Here is a 21,349-nt window from a genome sequence, read left to right on the forward strand (position 1 = left end):
TAGAGGGATCACCACTAAAAATGGTTGTATTTGTAGGGCTGTAGCTATAACTTTTTTGGTTATAAGCAACGGTTGCTATTCGCAACAAATATATTTTAAGCTAATTTACAACAAATATATTTCTTTCAACCTTATAAAAAACAGTTCCAAGTAATAAATTTTACGGTCCTACAAAAAAAATATACAAAACTATTTTACATACTTTTGTGATAACTCTTCGAGCGGGTTTTGATAATAATAATTTATTTAATTTAATATTATTAGACAAAATAAATTTAGTTCGAGTCTATAGAGTTGTGCGCTATGGCCACTGGCCTACCGAAAAATAGGAAAATTTGTATTTTAAATGGCAAGGTCGATTTGGGGGGAGTTATTGGGGAAAGTAAAGAGTTTCCATAATATGGCGTGCCCAGCGTATATTTTGACTACGAGCGATCGTTTGTTCGCTCTGTGTTTATCCCTATCGATTTTCCCCATCAACAACAAAACGACCCAAATCTGAGGGGACGAATATTCCAATAAAAACCCTAGAAATATCCGGCTCCTTTCTAACTAAACCCTAACAGGACGATCGAATCCGCATCCATCGTCATCAACGGGGATCGCTCCTGCTACGAGGAGGAGCGCCGCGAAGCACCCGAGCAACGGGGGCGCAAGGAAGGGGATTTAGGGCTCGATTTAGGGTTTCGATTCCGATCTCCTCGAGGCCGCGGCGTTCGCGGTAGCGTATGGTGATGGGAGCCGCGGGTTCGAAGCTCGAGAAGGCTCTCGGCGACCAGTTCCCGGAGGGCGAGCGATACTTCGGCCTCGAGAACTTCGGGAACACTTGTTACTGCAACAGCGTATTGCAGGTCGCCTCATACTTCTTATTCTCGGCATAAATAGACGAAGTCCAACCTTTTGTTCTATACTTTTATGTTTCCTGAACTTTTTGTAATAGAAATTGCCTTCATCATGCGTTTGTGGGCAAATGTATGTGGATTCTTAGTGAAAATTTCATTTTTTTTTGGGTTAGATTGTAACGTGGAACATAGTTATGATCTTATGATCCTGGCAATTATGTTTGGAATAGTGATGCAGGAGCCTTGTTTAGTAAGGTCCATACTGATTATCATGTGTAGCATGTTCTTTTAAACTCCCACCTTTTTCACCCTTTAGTTTCCTTTGCATTGCATGTTTATTTATCATTTGATTAAGCAGGCTTTTTTTTTTTCCTTGTTGTAAATTTGAGTTTATCTACTGTTTGCGTGCTAATTAGTTTTTTTTGCAAGTTCGTTGTTTTGTATTCTATACTGTCGATCGAATGATGGAAGTAGTAAAAATTAGCTTATATTGCTTTTCTAGTAATTTCCCATATCGAGAGATCCTTTGACGAAAGGTTCAAATTGAAAAAATTATTTTGAAGAAGAAAGAGAACTTCTCTTTTGAGTATGAACTTGTAGTTAAATGAACTTCCATATGGTTTGATTTCATGGGTCGAAACACATGGTCGCCCTGTTTGCTTTTTTCAGAAGTCGAGTGCTTGGAACTTGTCAATTTGGAAATTCATGTTCAGATTTAATTTGATTGTTTATCTTTTTCATCGGACGGTATAACCGACAGCTATATTGTTTTAATACTTATGTTTAGGCACTTTATTTTTGTGTTCCTTTCCGAGAGCAATTACTGGAGTACTACGAAGGCCGTAAGAATGTTGGAGATGTAGAAGAGAATATTTTAACATGCTTGGCTGACCTGTTCACCCAGGTAATTTCTTCTAGGTATTCATTCTCATTAAATGTTCCTCCTTTTCTGTATAAGACTCTCTCTTGCATATTTAGAGGCTCATATGTTAAATCTCTCTCTCTCTCTCTCTCTCTCTCTCTCTACATTTACATACACAAATAGTATATGTTATTGAGGGTGCATTCACTCTTAATTATGCAAGATGTGTTCAGGTACATGCTGTGGCAATGACATATGACTTTGTTCTACACTCATCCTCTGCAGATTAGCTCCCAAAAGAAGAAAACTGGCGTTATTGCTCCGAAGCGTTTTGTTCAAAGAGTGAGGAAAGAAAATGAGCTTTTCAACAGCCATATGCATCAGGTAATTCAATTTGGATTGTGTTGTTATTGATGCTGACATACATTAACTTGATGATCTTTGGGAATGTTGTTGCGGTGTACACATCTTTGGCAAGCACTGTTTTGTCTACAGTTATGGTAATAATCATGATTTAACTATTAGTAGTGTGTCGATCTACATGTTTTATCAGCGCCTTAATCATGTATGGATCTATGAAACACATTGCAGGATATTCCCTCTTTTAATTCATTCGCTCACATTGTGCTGTTAGAAGTCGGAATGGCAATGATTTATTGTTAGCGATCATTATATATTGTTTACGTCATTATAAAAAGTAACGGGATGGAGGGGTTCCCTTTAAATTAGATAGTTTATGATTCTTTTTTATTATTAGCCATTCGTACGTGGGTCTCATGTGCCATCTCTTATTGAGATGTCTAGAAAGAATGTCCTACATCATGTTGTTTCTTTTTATCCTGTGTTGTGTTGACTGTTGCTGACATACTGTACAAATAATCTTTTTGTTGTGCATTAAGATATCATCAGATAATCTTAAATGTCTGTGTATGTGCGCTTTATTTTTTTGTAGGATGCTCACGAATTCTTGAATTTCTTGCTGAATGAGCTTGTTGACATTCTTGAGAAAGAGTCTAATGTGGCAAAAACATCCCCTGAAACGCCATCTTTGTCGCAAAAAGTTGTGAATGGTACAAACCATATTCAAGACAATGGAATCAAGAAAGAGCCCTTTGTTACATGGGTGCACAAAAGTTTTCAGGTGAATTTTTATTTCTCATTCTAGCTTCACCATAATAATTTTAGTTTGACAACACCTTTATTCTAGCTTGTAATTTTTCTTCGTACCTGTCCTCTCTTCCTCACGGCCATCTTCCTTTTCAATGTGTAGGGCATATTAACTAATGAAACAAGGTGTCTACGGTGTGAAACTGTCACCGCAAGGGATGAAACTTTTCTCGACCTGAGCCTTGACATTGAGCAAAATAGCTCAATCACCAGCTGCTTGAAAAACTTTAGTTCAACAGAGACATTAAATGCCGAGGATAAGTTCTTCTGTGATAAATGCTGCAGGTGACCTATAAGTTCTTTCTCATTTATTTTTTTCAAGCTCTGCTTTAAGTTTACTTTCAATGATTTGATACCGCCAATGGCTTAAATTATCAAGTCAAAAGTACCAAAATGGATATGCAGTAAATTGTTTCATGCGACCACACTTGTTAAGGTTTGGCAAATCACAGAGGACTAACAGATACCAGGGAAAAAAAAAAAATCAATTTGTGACCTTCCTAAATAACAGAATTTTTACTAGCCGTTTCTCTGTGATAGTGTTGTAGCTGTTAGATTAAACAATTGTTCCTTGCCTCAGTTTGCAGGAAGCTCAAAAGAGGATGAAGATTAAGAAGACACCAAACGTCCTTGTAATTCATCTCAAACGTTTCAAATACATGGAGCAGCTCGGCCGGAACAAGAAGCTACTCTACCGCGTGGTGTTTCCCTTGGAGCTTAAGCTTAGCAACACTATCAACAATTCAGATGCGGAGTATTCTCTCTTTGCCGTCGTAGTCCATGTGGGAGGCGGGTCCAACCATGGCCACTATGTCAGCCTTATCAAAAGCCACAACCGCTGGCTGTACTTCGACGACGATAATGTTGACATGATTGATGAATCAGCCGTGCAGACATACTTTGGGTCCACACAAGAATTTTCCAACAATACAGATTATGGTTACATTCTCTTCTATGAGGGCCTTGGTTGAAAAGAGTTAGAAGCCCAGTTTTCACTCACCCTTTTCTCTTTCGATATGAGGTAGAATTTTACCATATGGTTGTCTTAGTGTATAGTAGGTAGTGAAACCACAATAAGCAGGACGAAGAAAGGGTCTTAAGGGTTCTACAAGTGCTAGGAATATTTCCCCCCACAGATAGAGAAATGCTGAGTGCTTCCGGAGTTATGCGGGACATTCCTGCTACTATATATGGGTGCATGAGTTGCTTTAGACTTTCTCCCTCGCTTTGGTCCTCCAATAATGTCCTCGAAGGAGAAAGATGTGAAAAAAGTGCTTTATCTTGCATTTGGGTATAAAATTACAATTTTGTTCTCAAGCTTTAGAACGTTTTACCGCAGCTCGTGCATGTGTTTGTTGTTCTAGATTTATCAGCAATAACTTCTTATATACCCCCAAAATCTGTCGGCATTTTATTTGTAGGATTATTTGCCGGCGACTCCGATTCATTCCCATTACACCAATGTGCAGAAATTAGCAACCATACCATAGGTTATAATAATCTTTCGTTGCATTGCAGCGAACTTCAAACCATTGTTTTTCTTTGGTGATTAAGAGAAGCATTATCGTTTGTGGTGGTTATAAAGATTTGAAATATGGTTTATAGTAGTTAGTGCCTTATTGAGGAAGTTTTCGTTCCACCTGCTCCTTAAGCGGAAAAAGAAAAATATATATATTTTGAGTTGTACTACAGGGTGCCGTGAAATGCATTTATCAAATCAAATTTGTATATGTGATGTCTTTTAGATTTGATATTCAACTCGGCAATCATATATGGTAGTTTAAAAGAATGATGTTGCTAACAAAGCTTCTTTTAAATTTGGCGTAAATTTATTGAATCGGTTTTTTTTTTTTTCACTGATCGAATTTGATCAAATTTAATAAATGTTATCTGTCCCTACTATTCAGTTGCCCAAACTAGACTATTACTATATATCACGTCTGAAAAGGCTTAGCAGCAATTTTTCTTAACCTTGAATTGAATATGGAAGTCCACCAAAGTTTCCATCAAGAGACATAAGTTTCTAAACATCGCTGTATTGGCTGAATGGTATTATCTAATTGAGTGTTGGGGTTGTCGATTTTGACGGCTCTTGAAACTAAAATTTGTGGGGCCTTTTTCATCATTAGTTGTGAATTATGCACCACTGGTGAAGTGACAACTTAGGTCAACTCTCTAACTGCCTCAGATGATTCTTCATCAGTAATAACTAGTAATAAAACCATATCAACTCTCTAACTGCCTCAAATGATTCTTCATCAGTAATAACTAGTAATAACTCATTAGAGAAAATGAACCATATGTGCATAAGTTGATACATCGAAAATCATCCACTGAATAGTAAAATTAACATACAAACACGTTCATAAACCAACATTGTCTTTGTACATACAAGGTGAGCACTAACAACACTACAATAGAAGTGTGGACTTCTTTTGTATCCCTTACAAGAGTGTTCAATCAAATGACATGGATAAAAGAGAGCATCGTAATACTAAGCAAACTCCGCAATAAAAGGGTCCTCAACCAACATCTCAGGCCAGAAGGAGGAGCCCACATTCTTCTCATAGCTAGAAGAGCTACAAGCATCTATATTGCTAGTCGAAGTGCTGATAAGAGGAGATACCGTTTCCAATCCGGCGCTATTATTCTCATTACTTAGCGTAAGAAAGCTCGTATCATGTTTATTATTATTATATGTTCCGAGCGGTTGATCTAGGCTGCATGATATCTCTGGTAAATGATGAAACTGCGTATCAGCATTAGCGACAGGAAAAGCACACGGAGGTGGAATACTAGTAATTGTAGGGACTGCTGAGCTAAATAAGCTCATCATAGGCTCCATGTTGGTGATTGAACTAGTATTTATTGCAGGTGAAGATTGGAGAAGGTAATTGAAGCACTGGAGCTTTGCCAATTGAGCCACATCCGATCGTAATCGCGCAGTGTAGTCGTCCAAAGTTTGGTGGTCCATAAGATCTTTAAGGCTTGCAAGCGCCATGAGTTGGGGTAGGGTAGCGAAAAGGTCGGTCCGAGGCCGGTGCGTCACTGGGTCGATGCCCATATGGATCAATTTCTTCTTTAGATGAGTGTTCCAGAAGTTCTTTATCTCGTTATCAGTGCGACCTGGAAGATGCGTTGCGATTGCCGACCATCTGAGGAACATATATAGGAAGCGATTATTAGCATCTCATTTTGATATAGATGGAAGAAGATGGAGGAGGAGGCTGACATTAGCAAAGTAAGTACATCGAATCTATTCAATGTTGCAGCATAAAGATTGATTAGGTTTCGTAAAATTGCACTGCGCTATCGATAATAATTTCTGCTATACTAATATCACCACCGATGGAGAAAGATTTACTTGTTTCCGAGGATCGAGTGAAGATGCAGAATGGTCTGCTCTTCCTCGGATGAGAACTTCCCTCTCTTGATGTCCGGCCTTAGGTAGTTCGTCCATCTGAGCCTGCAACTCTTGCCACATCTATTGAGTCCTGCAACTTATTGAAGTAGCAGTTTTAACACTTTGCCTACCAGTTGCTTTTACTTTTAGCTACAACTATCTATAAAAGAGCACGCAAGACAGAAGAAAAGTTTGGGACTTCTACTATGATGACAAAATGAATTGAGCTTGTGATCGAGCTTCAAAAACAAGAAGCTTCAATTTAGAGCTTCTGCTTTCTTGTGAATAGAAAGTTATTGAAAGAGAATTTCAATAGCAAAATTGATAGTACTTTTCTTGACAACACTTCATCGAATAAGACTACACGCCACAGTCGGGCAAAAAAAGTACATAGTAAGTGATGAACATGAGAGAGAGAGAGAGAGAGGAGGGACCAGCAAGCTTAGGGAGGGCTCTCCAGCTGCCATGTCCATGCTTTTGGATGTATTGGATGAGTTTCTGGTCTTCTTCAGGGGTCCAGGGCCCCTTCTTCAGGCCATTCTCATCACAACATGGGGATCTCCCCATCTTTATTTTCCTGCTTTAAGGGAGTAGGATATGTTCAAGTCACAAGTGATTGGTCTCCCAGCACACGCTCAATTTATACATGCACTCCCTTGCTTGTGGATCCCACAAATTGTTTGTTAAGAAAATGTCCTATTGGCCCTTCATTACTACATTAAAGAAAAAAACAATGATACATTCTTTTCAAATAGATTTGGATACCTTTTTTTTTTTGGTAGTTGTAGTAGTTGCAATTTCATTTCGCAACGAACATTATATATTGCAAGATGAAATGAATATTGGTAGTGTGGACTAAAAGAGCCTATTTGAATGCTAGAAATACTGTATATCCAGCTCCTCTTGTTTGCTATAGGATCAGGAGGAATAGATAATAATACTTCAGCTGTACTTGTACAAGGTATTCATCTGTTTACATGAATCCACCCTGGAAATAATGGTGAGGTATCATCTTGACACGGAGCTATGTAATTCCGGTTCAACCTTAATTGTGCCAAAACAAAAGGAAAAGAAATAAGCCAAAAAAATAAATGGATATATGAAATAAGATAAAAGGGACTTGAAGAACAGTATGGTGGGGCATGAATCTCCTACATAAGAAGCAGCAGATTTTATCTTTATTCAAAGAGGGGACACACACCACTGCAGGTGACAGTTCTCCCACTTCTAACCAACCCCATTTTCCTGTTTGCTCTGAAAACATAATCAACTCTGCTTACACCAGCTAGGTCTATAGAAGGTTAGGCTCCAAAATTAGCTCTTAACAAACTAAGCAAATAAGGAAACAATATTATAATTGTGAATTAAGATTCAGGGATTTAACCATGATCCATGATCTATGCATTTGGAGTCTTCTGATCTGCAAAAAAGTTAGGGCCTTAGTTGAGAACTCAAAGAGTGTTAGTTCCTGGTTTTCTTGCTACCAAATTTTGACCCTACTTTTATGTCAAAAATAAATCATTGATTGGATATAGAATTGGTGTTGGCCAAACAATGGAGCTATGAACCTCCCGATTGGATGGAGGACTTTTTCTTCAAAGAAATGGGAAAAGTGGGTTTGAGGGAGCGCAGGACATGACATAAAGAGAAATACGACTTGCACACCCAACAGCGGAGTGTATATCTCACACCCACTCGCCCAGCAAATTGAGAAGTTCCTTTTAAAATATTTAATATTAAATAAGGAAATTGATAAGAATATCGATCTTTAAATTGATAGAGTATAAGATTTATACCTATTTTTGGGATGTATAAATAGCATTGCTCAACATGAAAAAAAAAAAAGAGAAAAGAATATGAGGCGAGAAGCTTATGTTGGCAGCACAGTGACAGAGATTAGTTGGACAAATAATGTACGGAGGCTTCACATGAGTTAGAGGAGAAAATAGGGCACGAGTGAGATCAACTTCTTTCACATACCTACTACATTAAACAAGGAAGAAACTACGATGCAGAACCTTTTTTTCCCCATCCTTTCTCTTTTAATCACAAGCAAATATGATATAATTGGAAGAGGTAAATTCAAGTAGCATGAATTGAAAATAGATGCCATCAGAGAGACATAAAAGAATAGGGTAGAATTCAATACTTTAATAAATTGGAAAGGGTTTAATCACACCACAAGTTAGCATTGGAGAGGGTATTGAAGTTTGAAGTGATAAGAAGTGACATTTCCAAAAAAGGAAAAGAAAAAGAAGTGTGGAGATATAGTTGCAAAGTAGGCACATCAGAAGATTAGAACATTTTCCATTGCTGATCATAACATGTTCACTGCACAAATTTGATCTAAACAGAAGATTAGAAATTTTCGTTTCACAAGCACTCGATGATTATGCGAAATCCGTGTTTCCTCTCCCTCCCCCAGCTTTTCCTCGTAATCCTGCAACAGGAGCAACTGAATGAAACAGAGATGATAGATGTGAAAGAATAATCAAACATAAACATAAAAGAAGCCTTATTTAACTTGTGCTATTTAAATATTATCAAGTTGATCACGAAAGGTGCGCAATTTTTTAGCAAAATGCCCTATTACTTTCTCTTTCTTACTAGGTCACACGACCTGGTGTTGTCAAAAAGTTTGATGGCGAGATAAACAATGTTCAAAAGCCCAACCAGCAAGCATCTCAACCAGGCTATGTTATATTAATAGATCTTTTCTCATGCTAATGGCTACAGTCAACCTACGGTGTCCAAATAGCTGGATATCATATGTCAATCTTCAATTAAAATATAAATTGTGATTAATTCAACAAACGAAATGATTTCCTCGTAGAATAATGCCTAAACCCATATCATATTATCATCCATTGCATATACTTGCATAAACAAAGCCTGAACTGATCAACAAGAAGGATGTATATCCTAAGCGATCACCAACAGTGACATGAGAAATAATTAAATGGACAATATTTATGTCCATAAATTCTACATTAAATTAACTATTTCCATAGGTTCTACATTAAATTAATTATTTCTGCTTAATAATCAGAGGACAGCTAATAGTTTAATAATGTGCCAATTTTGTCCTTTATCAGTCCCACATACTAGTTGACTCAAGTATCGTTCGTGAACAATTTTCCTACATAACTAACACCAGTGAGATACGTACTACAGACATTCATCTTTGTACAGTACACCTAGAACTAAAAGCCAGTAAAATGGATTTCATATACTGCACATGTATTTTGGAACCATAGGAATCTGGCTAATAGAATACATGGTAGTCATGGTTTAGTTATTATGCCTACAAATTTTCTAAGATGACATGATGAAGGCATTGAAGCTAAACAAATACAATTTGAGCATGCGATAATCGTAGCCAATTATCAGAGGAGCACGAGATTTATTACTACCTGAAAAAAACGTCTTAATATCCAATGTATGTGAATCACATTCAAGCCATCCTATTAAATCTCCACATGTAATTAAGTCCGACAACTCAAATGAGTTCTATATGTGCTACAGGGTTTTGAAAACGTAATTACCGATTGTGTCAGACATATACAATTTTTTATGATACTCAGGACAAGATGTTAGCTCTTATTAGGTTAGTAGTTATGACTTTAGTTTGAAGTGTCTGGTTCATGTGACATATTCTAGTCCATCATAGTCAGACTAGGATGATGATGATGATGACGATGTTGTTAAATTCATTCCTAAGGTAAATGTAAGTATTATTATGGTTAAAACAGTAAGAAACTGTCTTGGTCTATCTTGATAATTCTGATTGAAACAACAAGAACAACATTCAACAAGAATAAGGCAAATTCAGTATCTTCGCAAGCAAATTAACAGTGAGAATGCTAATACTTCCCAGTCTCCTTTGCCTGACAAATTCAAGCGTATTACAATTGGTTATAACAAATAAAACAGAAAAAAGTTAGAAAGCAAGCCCTCATATGAGGTGGTCTCATTATCATGGTGGTCCTGCAAGGTAAGGTTTATTAACAATAGGAAGGATACAAAGTGTTTGCACTAGATTTCAGTCATTTAGCCTCAGGACTTTCTATATGTTATCATGTGTTTGTTTGCATTCAAAATCTTAGGTTGTTAATGAATAAATAGAATGACTAGAAACAATCATATTGCAGCTGTACTAGAAACAATAAGAAAAGGAAAAATCAGAAAAAGAAGTACACTTTAGATTTATGGTTAAGAACTTTCCACTATTGCCAGTCTTCTCAACCAGCACACCAAACAGGACAGGACATCTTATTTCTATTACATGCAATGTTGTTTATACGGTAGTTAATAACAGAATATACTGCTGATAGAAGATCCTGTAAAATTGATTATTTACACAATTAATATTAATTCTTTCTCTTTCATTCGCTTTTCAAATATAGAGAGTAACACTCTCTCATACATGACTTACCTTGTATTACCTAATAGAGACTAGTTAAAGTGAGCAGAAAAGCTTTCTGTTTATGCACCATCAACAAGAGTCCATTCTAAAATGCACTTTCGCTAAAAGTTCATATAGAATCATTTCCACAAACTTCAGAAGTAAATTGACAGTAACTGATGACTAATATGTTGTGATTTTACTAAGCTTCCAAGTTTTCATAACTCTACATCGACAACTGTTAAAACAGTTTTGCACTTAAAACATAGACTATAGCTAGGCTCAAGCTACATATCTCAGGAGGTAAAGTAGCTTTAGTATCTGAAAGAAAATACGCAGATACAATTGATGTGACCCCAAGTGATGTAACCTCAATTGATTGGTCCCAAATTATATGCTTACTTTCTTCAGATGCTCTTCTAAATTATTCTAGGGTAGATAATAGGAAAATTGATTAGTCATTATACTCTGTTAGTTGAGGCTTTCAAACAAAAATCTACTTGTTTATCACCAACTTGTTCATAAGCTTAAAATATTACGGTATCACACATTGATAGGGCCTTGCAAACGGTCAGTGGACGTATTACTACATTTAGTATTAGCCAATGAATGAGTTCGTTGGATATAAGTTCATTGTACATCCACCACATAACAAAGAATTAATATCTAGTTTATTCGCCAGATGAACCACGCTTAAAATATTACTGTCTCACACATTGATGGGGCATTGCAAATGGTCAGTGGATGTATTACTAAATTTAGTATTTGCCCATGAATGAGTTCGTTGGATAAAGTTCACTGTACATCCACCACATAACAAAGATTTAAGGGGCAATTTCATCACTACCCCTCTCAAATATGTAAATATCATAGATACCCCTGCAAAGTTGAAAATATCATATATACCCCTTCAAATGCAAAAAATTTTCACAATTACCCTTTCTTCTAACTGCTGTTACTATAACCATGGTTAAAGTTTGGTTAAATAAAGGTTGAGTTACAAAATGACTAATTTAGCCCTAAAAAGGTTAGGTGATATTTTGATAGCAAATAATTAAGGGGCAATTTCATTAAGTACCCTTCTAAATTTTAAAAATAACATCTCTAGCACTAATTATTAGTGCGTAAAAAATAAAAAAACCCCTCACCTATAGATCATTTGAGATTCCTCACATGAATTTGATAAAATTTTTAATTTTGTTGGTGCGGGGGTCTATTTGAGTTTTATTTCTTTTTGACTATCAAATTCAANAAAAAAACCCCTCACCTATAGATCATTTTGAACTAGACCCCTTTAAGTTTTATTTTTTAACATTAAGAGACCTTGAACTATTAGTTTTTCTTTATTTTGACTTTACTTAGTTAAAAGTTTTTTAATTGAGATTCCTCACATGAATTTGATAAAATTTTTAATTTTGTTGGGAAAAACACTCAATTGCTAAAATTTTTAAAAAAACACTTAGGTTGAGAGGGTATATATATAGAGAGTTTTGTTATAATACTATCGGTAGTACAACTTGATTTACTACGATTTGTTTTCAATGATAGAATTTCCAAATTGACAATCGGCACCGTTAAACATGATATAAACCATTTAAACTATCTGAAAGTTAAATCTCATGCTTTTTCGAGTTAGGATTATGTCGAAGTGGACTATAGATGAGAGGGTTTTCATAAAATTTTACTTTATTGTTAACAATAAATTTTCAATTAAAAATTTTTTGTTTGAGCAGATCATATAAGTAATACTCTAATATCGAGAATTTTGATATCAAAATATTTTTAGCATGAGATATGTGAGTTATTTAAATAAAATTTTTAAAATTAAATCTTTAAATAGTTAATGTTGAATTCTACTATGGACAAATTGCATTATAATTATGTATAATTTAAAAGCGAAAAATCATAATGAGATTTAACTATTACACTTAATAGACTATAGATCTTTAATTGAAATATTTTAAAAATAATGTTAAATTATTATGTGATTCAAATGTTAAAAATTGATCAGATAATTAATCTTAAATATTACATATTTAAAATGTTGCTAGGGGTAAAATTGGTATTTATAAAATATTGGATGACCACTTGACGGAAAGTGAACCTAAAAGGTATCTGTGAACATTTTTGGTTTTAAGAGGGGTATTGATGATATTTTCTAGTTTAGAGGGTTATTCATGAAATTATAATTTTTCAAAGGGGTATTGATGAAATTATCCCAAGATTTAATATCTAGTTTATTTGCCAGATGAACCACGCTTACAGAAGTTATGAACAATGAAGAGGAAACCAACGACTTAATTTGTGGAAAGAGGTTTCTGATTCACAAGGTCCTTTGAAAACTATGCCATTCCCACCGACTGTTGTAATACACAATAACAAATTCAGCTGTCATACAAGCACGAGATTTTGCTTGAACTGGACAAAATTGCTATTTCGAAAAGTCTATACTTGCAGTTCTTATAAAAACTTGATAATTGATTGTTATAGAACATGCAATTCTCAGATGTTGTATTTGTTAGATGAAAATTGTATGTTTTGAGAAAAAGATGAAAATTGTATTTTGATGGCCAAGAATGAAGGGCAAAGTTATAGTGCGAATTCGGATAAGATTAACTGCATGGCAATGGATCAATGCAGCTGTGAAATTGTTGCATCTCTTCTGTTTTCATTATCCTCTAAACAATTGATTCACAATACTCTGCAATTGCCATATAAGTTTGTCTTCAGGTTTTTTAAGTTTGTTATGGCAGGCAAGCACAGAGTTCTGGAAGAAGTAGGAATATTAGCCCTGTAAAACATATTTTAAGAAGTGGAGATATAGTGTATATCTTATGAGATCATCCTAGTCGGATACTCGAATGAAATTACTCAACCAAAAGATGGTGAAAGAGAGCAACCACGTAAACAAGCTCCTAACTGTATGATCAAACTTCTAAATAGACTAAAGATTTGACACCACTTATTAGCCAAAATAAAGCAATAGAATTCTATTAAGTATACAAGCCACGTGCGACTTTCAGCTTTACACTAGTAATAAATTGCAAGTATTGTTATTTTTTAGCCGTTAATTTATCTGCAAATCAAGGTCCAAACTATGTAAACTTAGTTCAGGGACCAAAAATCACTCCAAATAGCAACCACTTATGTGCATTATAATACTTCCATCAAAAGCATTGGCATTTCCAATCAGCTTCCTGATTGAAATTAAAATGAGTTATGCTTCCAAGCAGTTTATTCCATCATTTCACATATTAAAGCAATTCACAATAAAATACAAGGGACCATACGATGCAATCCGGTGTTTGTTAGAGCATAGGCTTTCTGTATTTGTAAGCCATGGGCCACATATCATCACTTAATATTCAATTTCGCTGACTGAATGATACTTATGTAGCAATTAAATTGAATATAAAGTGCTGAGTGTTCCACAGACCATGAAAGAGCTAGACTCTGCCGAGCTCTCAACATCATGTTCTGGTTGATATTTTTAAATATTTATCAATTTGAAGTCTGGTCGACATATCACTGAACGGCGAATCAGACAGAGTCCTGCAATCGATTAGTTACTAGCTAAGTAAAGTCTCCTCTAGAGTATCCAAGCTTAGGAAAAACATTTCAATCCCAACATTTTAAAACCGTGATGAATCTCAGGAGGGCAACTGCGGCAGTATATTGTCTCCATTGAAATTGAATTGTTCAGGGCTGATGAGGCAACACACGATGGTTTGACAGAACAAATCATTCTGCCGAATGGCAGCCAACAAAGTGAGTCCATCTTGAAACTAGGGTAACACATATAGATAGTCCCTATACTATCCCAGTACTGCAACTGGGCTCCTGCAGTTTCCACCTAAACAATTTAGTCAATAAACTTTCAACTCTATTGCGCTCGGGTCCTTGATCAGTTGATCGCTAAAAATATTTGAAAAAATTTTAGTGTATGGAATGAACTCAAGTGTGCATTCAATTCCCAAGGAGGATCATGAATAGGTCAACAACAAGCATGGAATAACAAATAAAAACCAGGGTTTATATAAAATAAGATTAATCTGAAAGAATAGTGAAGTGCCCAAATAAAACAAACTGATACCTGGTTAATCAAACATGCAACAAGGCAGAAAATTCAGAGTAAAAAAGAACTAATTATCATTGTCCTGCTCCGTAACTTCTGAAATGTTTACACTGCCTAATCGTTCGTCCTCCGGTATAAGACACCAATTTGGCGACTGCACCGCCCGCAACCACTTGAAATCATCCACATTTGCCCAATTTTCTGTTTCCACTCCGAGTCCAGAAACTCTGAGCTCTTCATCAATCCCTTCATAAAACAACCGATACGGCGCAAATCTCACCCCACTGCAGTCCTCTATGATCGGCCTGCTTCGAACACGGAGATAGAAATCAGCCACCGTGGCTTGGTGAATCCTGATCTGATGGGAGGCCAACATGAACACACAATTGCTTGCCTCCTCTATGAGGATAGATCCAAGAACAGGCCCAGCAAAAACGTTGCAATCTTTAAGCCGATGCACAAAGAGTGCCCGAAACCGGCCTTTGAGGTAAACTTTGCAAGATTCGAGATTGGCTAGGGTGAAATCCCCTTCGTCTTCTTCGGAAGCCCTGAATTTCTTCACCAAAACTGCACCTTTCTCGTTCCTGAACCCCGGCGTGTCGCGAACGACCGCAAGATTTGATTTTTCCTCATCTGGGACTTTTCTCTCGTCGATTTCTTTCACCAAAGTGGCGGATTCCTTCTTTGGGGCTTTGTTCCTGAAGGAGAACTTCTTCCTCGGAAGAAGCTCCGAATTGGCGACCTCCAACGCCTCCTTGAGATCGGAGATCGCCTTAAGGGAGGATCGAACCTCGTAGGACGGGAGGAAGTAGGAGTTCTCGGCGAGGAGGCGCTCGAGATCGGAGATGGAGGCGGAGACCTTCTCGAGCTCGGGCTTAATGGCGGGGGCCGAGCAGATATCGGCGGCGGCGGCGGGGGCGGCGCCGCGGCACCGGGCGAGGTCGCTCTCTATCGATCGCCTCAACTCGGAGAAGCGATCGAGGAACGCGGCGACGGAGTCGAAGGAAGGGGACGCGGCGGAGGCGGAGCGGCGCGCGGCGGATGCGTGGAGACGGGATTGGTGGTGGTTGGAGATGCGCTCGAGCATTGCGGCGTGCTTCCGCTGCGCGATCGGATCTAGGGTTTGGGTCGAAGGAGGCGGTCCCTCTTCCGCCATTGTCGATGCGCAGTGAAGGGCGGCAGAGAGAGAGAGAGAGAGAGAGAGAGAGAGAGGTGAGGATGGTCGGTGGAAGAAGAAAGGCTGTAATGGGTCGGATCTGTCCGGTTTTTTCCGTTGACCACAATCGGATTGATCGAACCCGACCCGTTTGATGAAATTTGGTCGGACCCAAAAATTGTCGCTAAGTTTCGAATTTGATCACGATTTGGAAACTGAATCCGATCACAATTAGGATGATTCCGATTTGTTTCCTATGCCAAGGATTTTTTTAGTGAGACAGTACAGTATGCTCCAAAGTTTCATTATAGATCTGACACATTTTAATAAAATTATTGAATAGACTAGATATTAATCATCAAATTTTTTATTATTTATTATGTTAAAAACTACCGATAAGTGTTATAGATACTCTGAATAACTTTGGCAATGAATATTCAGATAAATTCCTCAAAAAAAAATTCAAAAAAATTGTTAGATAGATTTGTACATCCAAGTAAAGTAAACCGTGGAAGTCAAATGACATAATAGAATCAAACAAACAACAAAATCAAACCGCACAAATCACAGCAAATTCACAATCTGAAGGCTCTCTATGCACGACACGTGGAAGTAGATCCCATCACTGCCGTTGGTAAACCATCCGCAGGACTGAGCCAGGGATACTTTTCAATTCGTACGTTATCAGACGCTAATAAAGAAAGGATAACACAACATCAACATGGTCTTTACGTCAAACGGTACACAACTGCCAATAAATTCCCGTCCCAACGAGCAATCGTCGCATGGACCCCGCCCTCTGTAGACCGGATCTTCTCAGTTCATATGACAACTTCTCAAAGTAATTATGTTACATTTTGATTTATCGAGCTTGACCGGGCTACTATCAATCGATTTACTTTCCATGATGATAGGGCTTTCAAATCAACGACCGATACTATTGAACATAATCTTAATCATTTAAATTATCTAAAAATTAAATTTTATAACGTTTTGACATCAATAATCGAACGGTCAAAGAGTTACAAAATCTATAATATTTTTTAAAAAAAGATAGCATACTACTGCTTCATTCATTTTGAAGATGAACTAGGCTATATGGTGAGGCAACTGGGTCTTAAGGAAAAAAAAATTTATAATTTTAATAGCCGATACGGTACGTTTGCTCATTTAACGGTATAGAAAAATCCAAATCAAATAAATTTTTGTTAGAAAATTTTTTAACTACTTAAAATAAAATCTAGACTGTAGATCTTAAATACAAAAATTGTATTATCACTTTTTGAAGAATATTTATTTTCAGTTATTTATTTTTTATTCACTTGATGAATAAGAGAACAATATCTAAATGCTTAGATCATGCTCGATGGTGTCTATCGTCAATATGAAAACTATAGCATTGAAAATAAATTGGTAGCAAATCGAGTCGTTTACTACTTATAATATTTTAGCAAAACTCTTGATCTATCTATCCATATATATATATATAGATAGAGAGAGAGAGAGAGAGAGAGAGAGAGAGAGAGTCCGGCTACTATACTATCAATAGCACAAAATAGTTGGTGCTACTATGTTTTCTACCATTAACCGACCGTCCCAAATTCGAAATCCAGTTGCTTCACATTTCTAACTAAATTTATTTATAAAAGAAATAAACGAAATAGATAGTATGCTACCTTTCTCTCAAAGAAAAAAATTCTACTGTCGGATATACCCCTTTAATTATTTTCATCCGTTAAATCATACTATTTAACTATTCACTCACTCAATTCTAAGGGACTACTAAAATGTTGTCTTTATGTATGTCGTTGATTTATTACATACACGATATTCTAAGTTTGATGCCTATGCATTAAGTTTAAAATGTTATATAAATTGGGTAAATTGCATTGTTACCCTCTAAACTTTTGGCGAAGTTTCACTTACCCCTCGAACTCCTAAAATGGATATCTAACACCCTAAATTCTAATATTTTATTCATGTTACCCATTCCGTCAGTTTTCCGTCATGCTTCGTTAATCGGAAACTAACGGAAGGGGTAAAACGAATGAAATATTAGAGTTTAGGGTGTTAGGTGTCTATTTTAGGAGTTTGGGGGTTAAGTGAAATTCGTCAAAAGTTCAGGAGGTAGCAGTGCAATTTACTCTGTAGGACTCTTGATTATAAATTATTTTATTATAATATGTTATTTATGGATTGACTACTAATCCTCAAGTTAGTGATCATACTTGATTTTGAATTTATATATATTTTGTATTCTAAAATAAATCATACCATAATTTATCATATATTTTATTGTAATAAAATAAAATCGAAAAAAATGAATTAGAGTGGCTTAAATATAAGAAAAGAGCGATACTAACTACCTACAATACTCAAACACTCTACTGTCCTGGTGTACTCGCTAATATGGTTGATTTACAATATGGGCATGTTTGGTTCGCTTCTTTTTCATCCTGGAATCAGAATCGGAATGGATAAATCCGTTTGTGGGTGTTTGGTACGCGAGAGTCTCATTCCGATTCCGATTCCGATTCCGATTCTTGAGTGGAATAAGAATCCCCCAATCACCTCTTTTTTCAATCCGACCTAGGAGGCCGGATTGAAAGTTGAATCCGGACGGAATGAATATTTATTCGGATTAAATTTATTTTTTCAACTTTTTAAATTAAAATATGAGTTAAAATTTAAAAATTAAATATATAATTTTAAATTTTAATTTAAACTTAAATTAAAAATTAAAATTTAATCAAGTATTTCGAATCTAATTTATGAATTTGAATTTAAATTAAATTTTAATTTATATAAAGTTTTATTCAAATTTTATTTCAAACTTAAATTAAATTTATGGATTCAAATTAAAATTTAAATTGTAATTTTAAGTTTAAATTTGAATAAATTAAAATTTAGTTTCATATTTTGAATTATCCACTCAACTTTAAAGTTTAATTTTTTTTTGAAACAAATAGATTTAAAATTTTGATATTATTTTAAAATTTTGATGTAAATTTTTAATTTGAATTTAAATTAATATATTATAAAGATAATGTTAGTATATTAATTTGATTATGTTTTTTATATCCATCTGAACCAAATATCGACAATGGGAATGATTTATTCCGATTCCGATTCAGGTGATGAACCAAACAAAATTAGGGAATCAGTCATTCCGATTCCGATTCTAGCTTATTTTGATTCCGATTCCAATTTCGACTCCGACTTCGAACCAAACACGCCCTAGGTGTCCTCACTTAGATATAGAGATTTTAATTCTCAGTTAATTTTCTATAGTACTTGTTTGTCCCTTTATCTATAGAAGTATTGTTCTAAAAAATGCACTTATTTTCTATGAAACTATACAATGTAATTTTATTGTAGCCTAAAATAAAATTTTTGTACTTTATTTCAGCGAATTAAAAATTTTTAATATAAAAAATATAAAATAATATTTTATTAGAAAATGCACTTATTTTCTATGAAACTATGCAATATAATTTTATTATAGTCTAAAATAAAATTTTTGTACTTCATTTCAGCCAATTAAATTTTTTTAATATAAAAATATAAAATAATATTTTATAATAATTTAGAACAATGCTTATAAAGATAAAAGAGATAAATTAGTACTATAGAAAATTAACTGAGAATTAAAATCTCTATATCCGAGTGAGGACACCTATTGTAAATCAACCATATTAGCGAGTATATCAGGACAATAGAGTGTTCGAGTATCGTAGGTAGTTAGTATCGCTCTTTTCTTATCTTTAAGCCACTCTAATTTATTTCTTTCGCTTTTATTTTATTACAATAAAATGTAGAATAAATTATGATATGATTTATTTTAGGACAAAAATTTATATAAATTCAAAATCAAGTATGATCACTAACTTGAGGGTTAGTAGTTAATTTATAAGTAATATATTATAATAAAATAATTTATAGTCAATAGTGCCTAGGGGGTAAATTGCAGTGCCTTTATCTAATATTTCATTCATGCTACCTCCTGAACTTTTGAGTTTTACTTAACCCTCAAAACTTTTAAAATAGACATCTAACACCCTAAACTCTAATATTTCATTTGTTTTACTCTTTCCGTCAGTTTCCGGTTAACGGAACTTGACGGAAAACTGACGGAAGAGGTAACATGAATGAAATATTATAGTTTAAGATGTTAGACATCCATTTTAGAAGTTCGAAGGGTAAAGTGAAACTTCGCCAAAAATTCAGAGAGTAACAATACAATTTACCCTATATAAATTTGTCAATATTCCGGCAATGCATATAGCTCAATTAAATGCACTTATATACTATCCAAATATTTTATATTCCCCTTAGCTGTTGTAGAAAAGGTTAGGAAGTTAGAGTTGTGCTGGTATGCTCATGGAAGCACGGAGGCTTTCGTGCTTCCAAGTTATTTTCGATGTTCGGACTTTCGAATGGACGATCAGCTCCGTTAGAGTTGATCTAGAGTATTTGAAGTATCTAGAAAATAAATTTTGCGATTTTTCGATATCATTTGCCTAGTGATCGAAGGGGCTCAAAATCAATAATTTTAACGGCCGTGGTGAGCCGGTTGCAAGTTTAACGGTGTAGAAATATCCAAATCACATGAAATTTTGATAGAAAATTTTTTATACCATATAAAACAAGACCAATAACTTTGATCTAAAATTTTAATGTCATATCATCATATTTTGTAAGATTTTTATTTTCAGCCGTTGATTTTGAGCCACTTTGATCACTAGGCAAATAATATCGAAAAATTGTAAAATTTATTTTCTAGATACTTCAAATGCTCTAGATCAAGTCTAACGGAGCCAATCGTCGATTCGAAAGTTCGAACATCGAAAACAAAGTGGAAGCACGGAGCTCTCCGTACTTTCATAAGCATCCTAGCCGCACTTAGGAAGTTAATGAGTCAGTGGGAGAATTTCTGCAAGTCTTTCTGAATTTTTGTTTTTGTTTCGAGCCTTTGTCGCCTCATTTTTATAGCTAAAGTTTATTAAAACAAATAAAATGGATAGTATACTATATTTCTACGAAAAAAAAAAAAACTTAAACGATTTTGTGTAAAAAAAATGTGTAGATATATTATTTATATATCAAGTGGTTGTGAAAAAATGAATGGTAGGGAGAGAATTTCTAATAATTTTTAATGTCTAATAGTTGGAATTTTCATGTTAAAACTTCATGAATTAGTGAGTTTCAAAAAGCCCCGGTCTATAGACCGGGTCCATACAGTAGCTTTCTCGTCATCACTTTCACTCTTTCGGTCATTTTACCCCGTGTATATCATGAGCACGCCACAAAAGTCAAACCGAGGAAGAGTCTTTAATTTGTGGCTATTTTTCACTTGCTTACTTATTATTGCAATTTTAAATCCTTTTTCGTTGTTAGCTCTTTTATCCTTTTAATTAGAAATTTCACATCCACTTAAAA

General features: G+C 35.3%; 3 protein-coding genes across 3 annotated transcripts; 1 reads left to right on the forward strand and 2 right to left on the reverse strand.

Annotated features, from left to right (window-relative positions):
• On the forward strand, positions 370-4,188 carry LOC109721213 (ubiquitin carboxyl-terminal hydrolase 3-like). The gene is made up of 6 exons (XM_020248682.1): positions 370-851; positions 1,630-1,746; positions 1,990-2,088; positions 2,657-2,845; positions 2,975-3,156; positions 3,452-4,188. The coding sequence occupies exons 1-6, from the start codon at positions 729-731 to the stop codon at positions 3,840-3,842; spliced, it is 1,101 nt and encodes a 366-aa protein (XP_020104271.1). The 5' UTR covers positions 370-728; the 3' UTR covers positions 3,843-4,188.
• On the reverse strand, positions 5,187-6,915 carry LOC109721215 (transcription factor MYB32-like). The gene is made up of 3 exons (XM_020248684.1): positions 6,709-6,915; positions 6,236-6,365; positions 5,187-6,026 (listed from the first exon to the last, which is right to left on the reverse strand). Exons 1-3 carry the CDS (start codon positions 6,839-6,841, stop codon positions 5,366-5,368), a joined length of 924 nt encoding a protein of 307 aa, XP_020104273.1. The 5' UTR covers positions 6,842-6,915; the 3' UTR covers positions 5,187-5,365.
• On the reverse strand, positions 14,689-15,961 carry LOC109721214 (tubulin-folding cofactor C). The gene has a single exon (XM_020248683.1). The coding sequence runs from the start codon at positions 15,908-15,910 to the stop codon at positions 14,822-14,824; it is 1,089 nt and encodes a 362-aa protein (XP_020104272.1). The 5' UTR covers positions 15,911-15,961; the 3' UTR covers positions 14,689-14,821.

Source organism: Ananas comosus, linkage group 15 (genome assembly GCF_001540865.1).
Source record: "Ananas comosus cultivar F153 linkage group 15, ASM154086v1, whole genome shotgun sequence".
Taxonomy (NCBI): Eukaryota; Viridiplantae; Streptophyta; class Magnoliopsida; order Poales; family Bromeliaceae; genus Ananas; species Ananas comosus.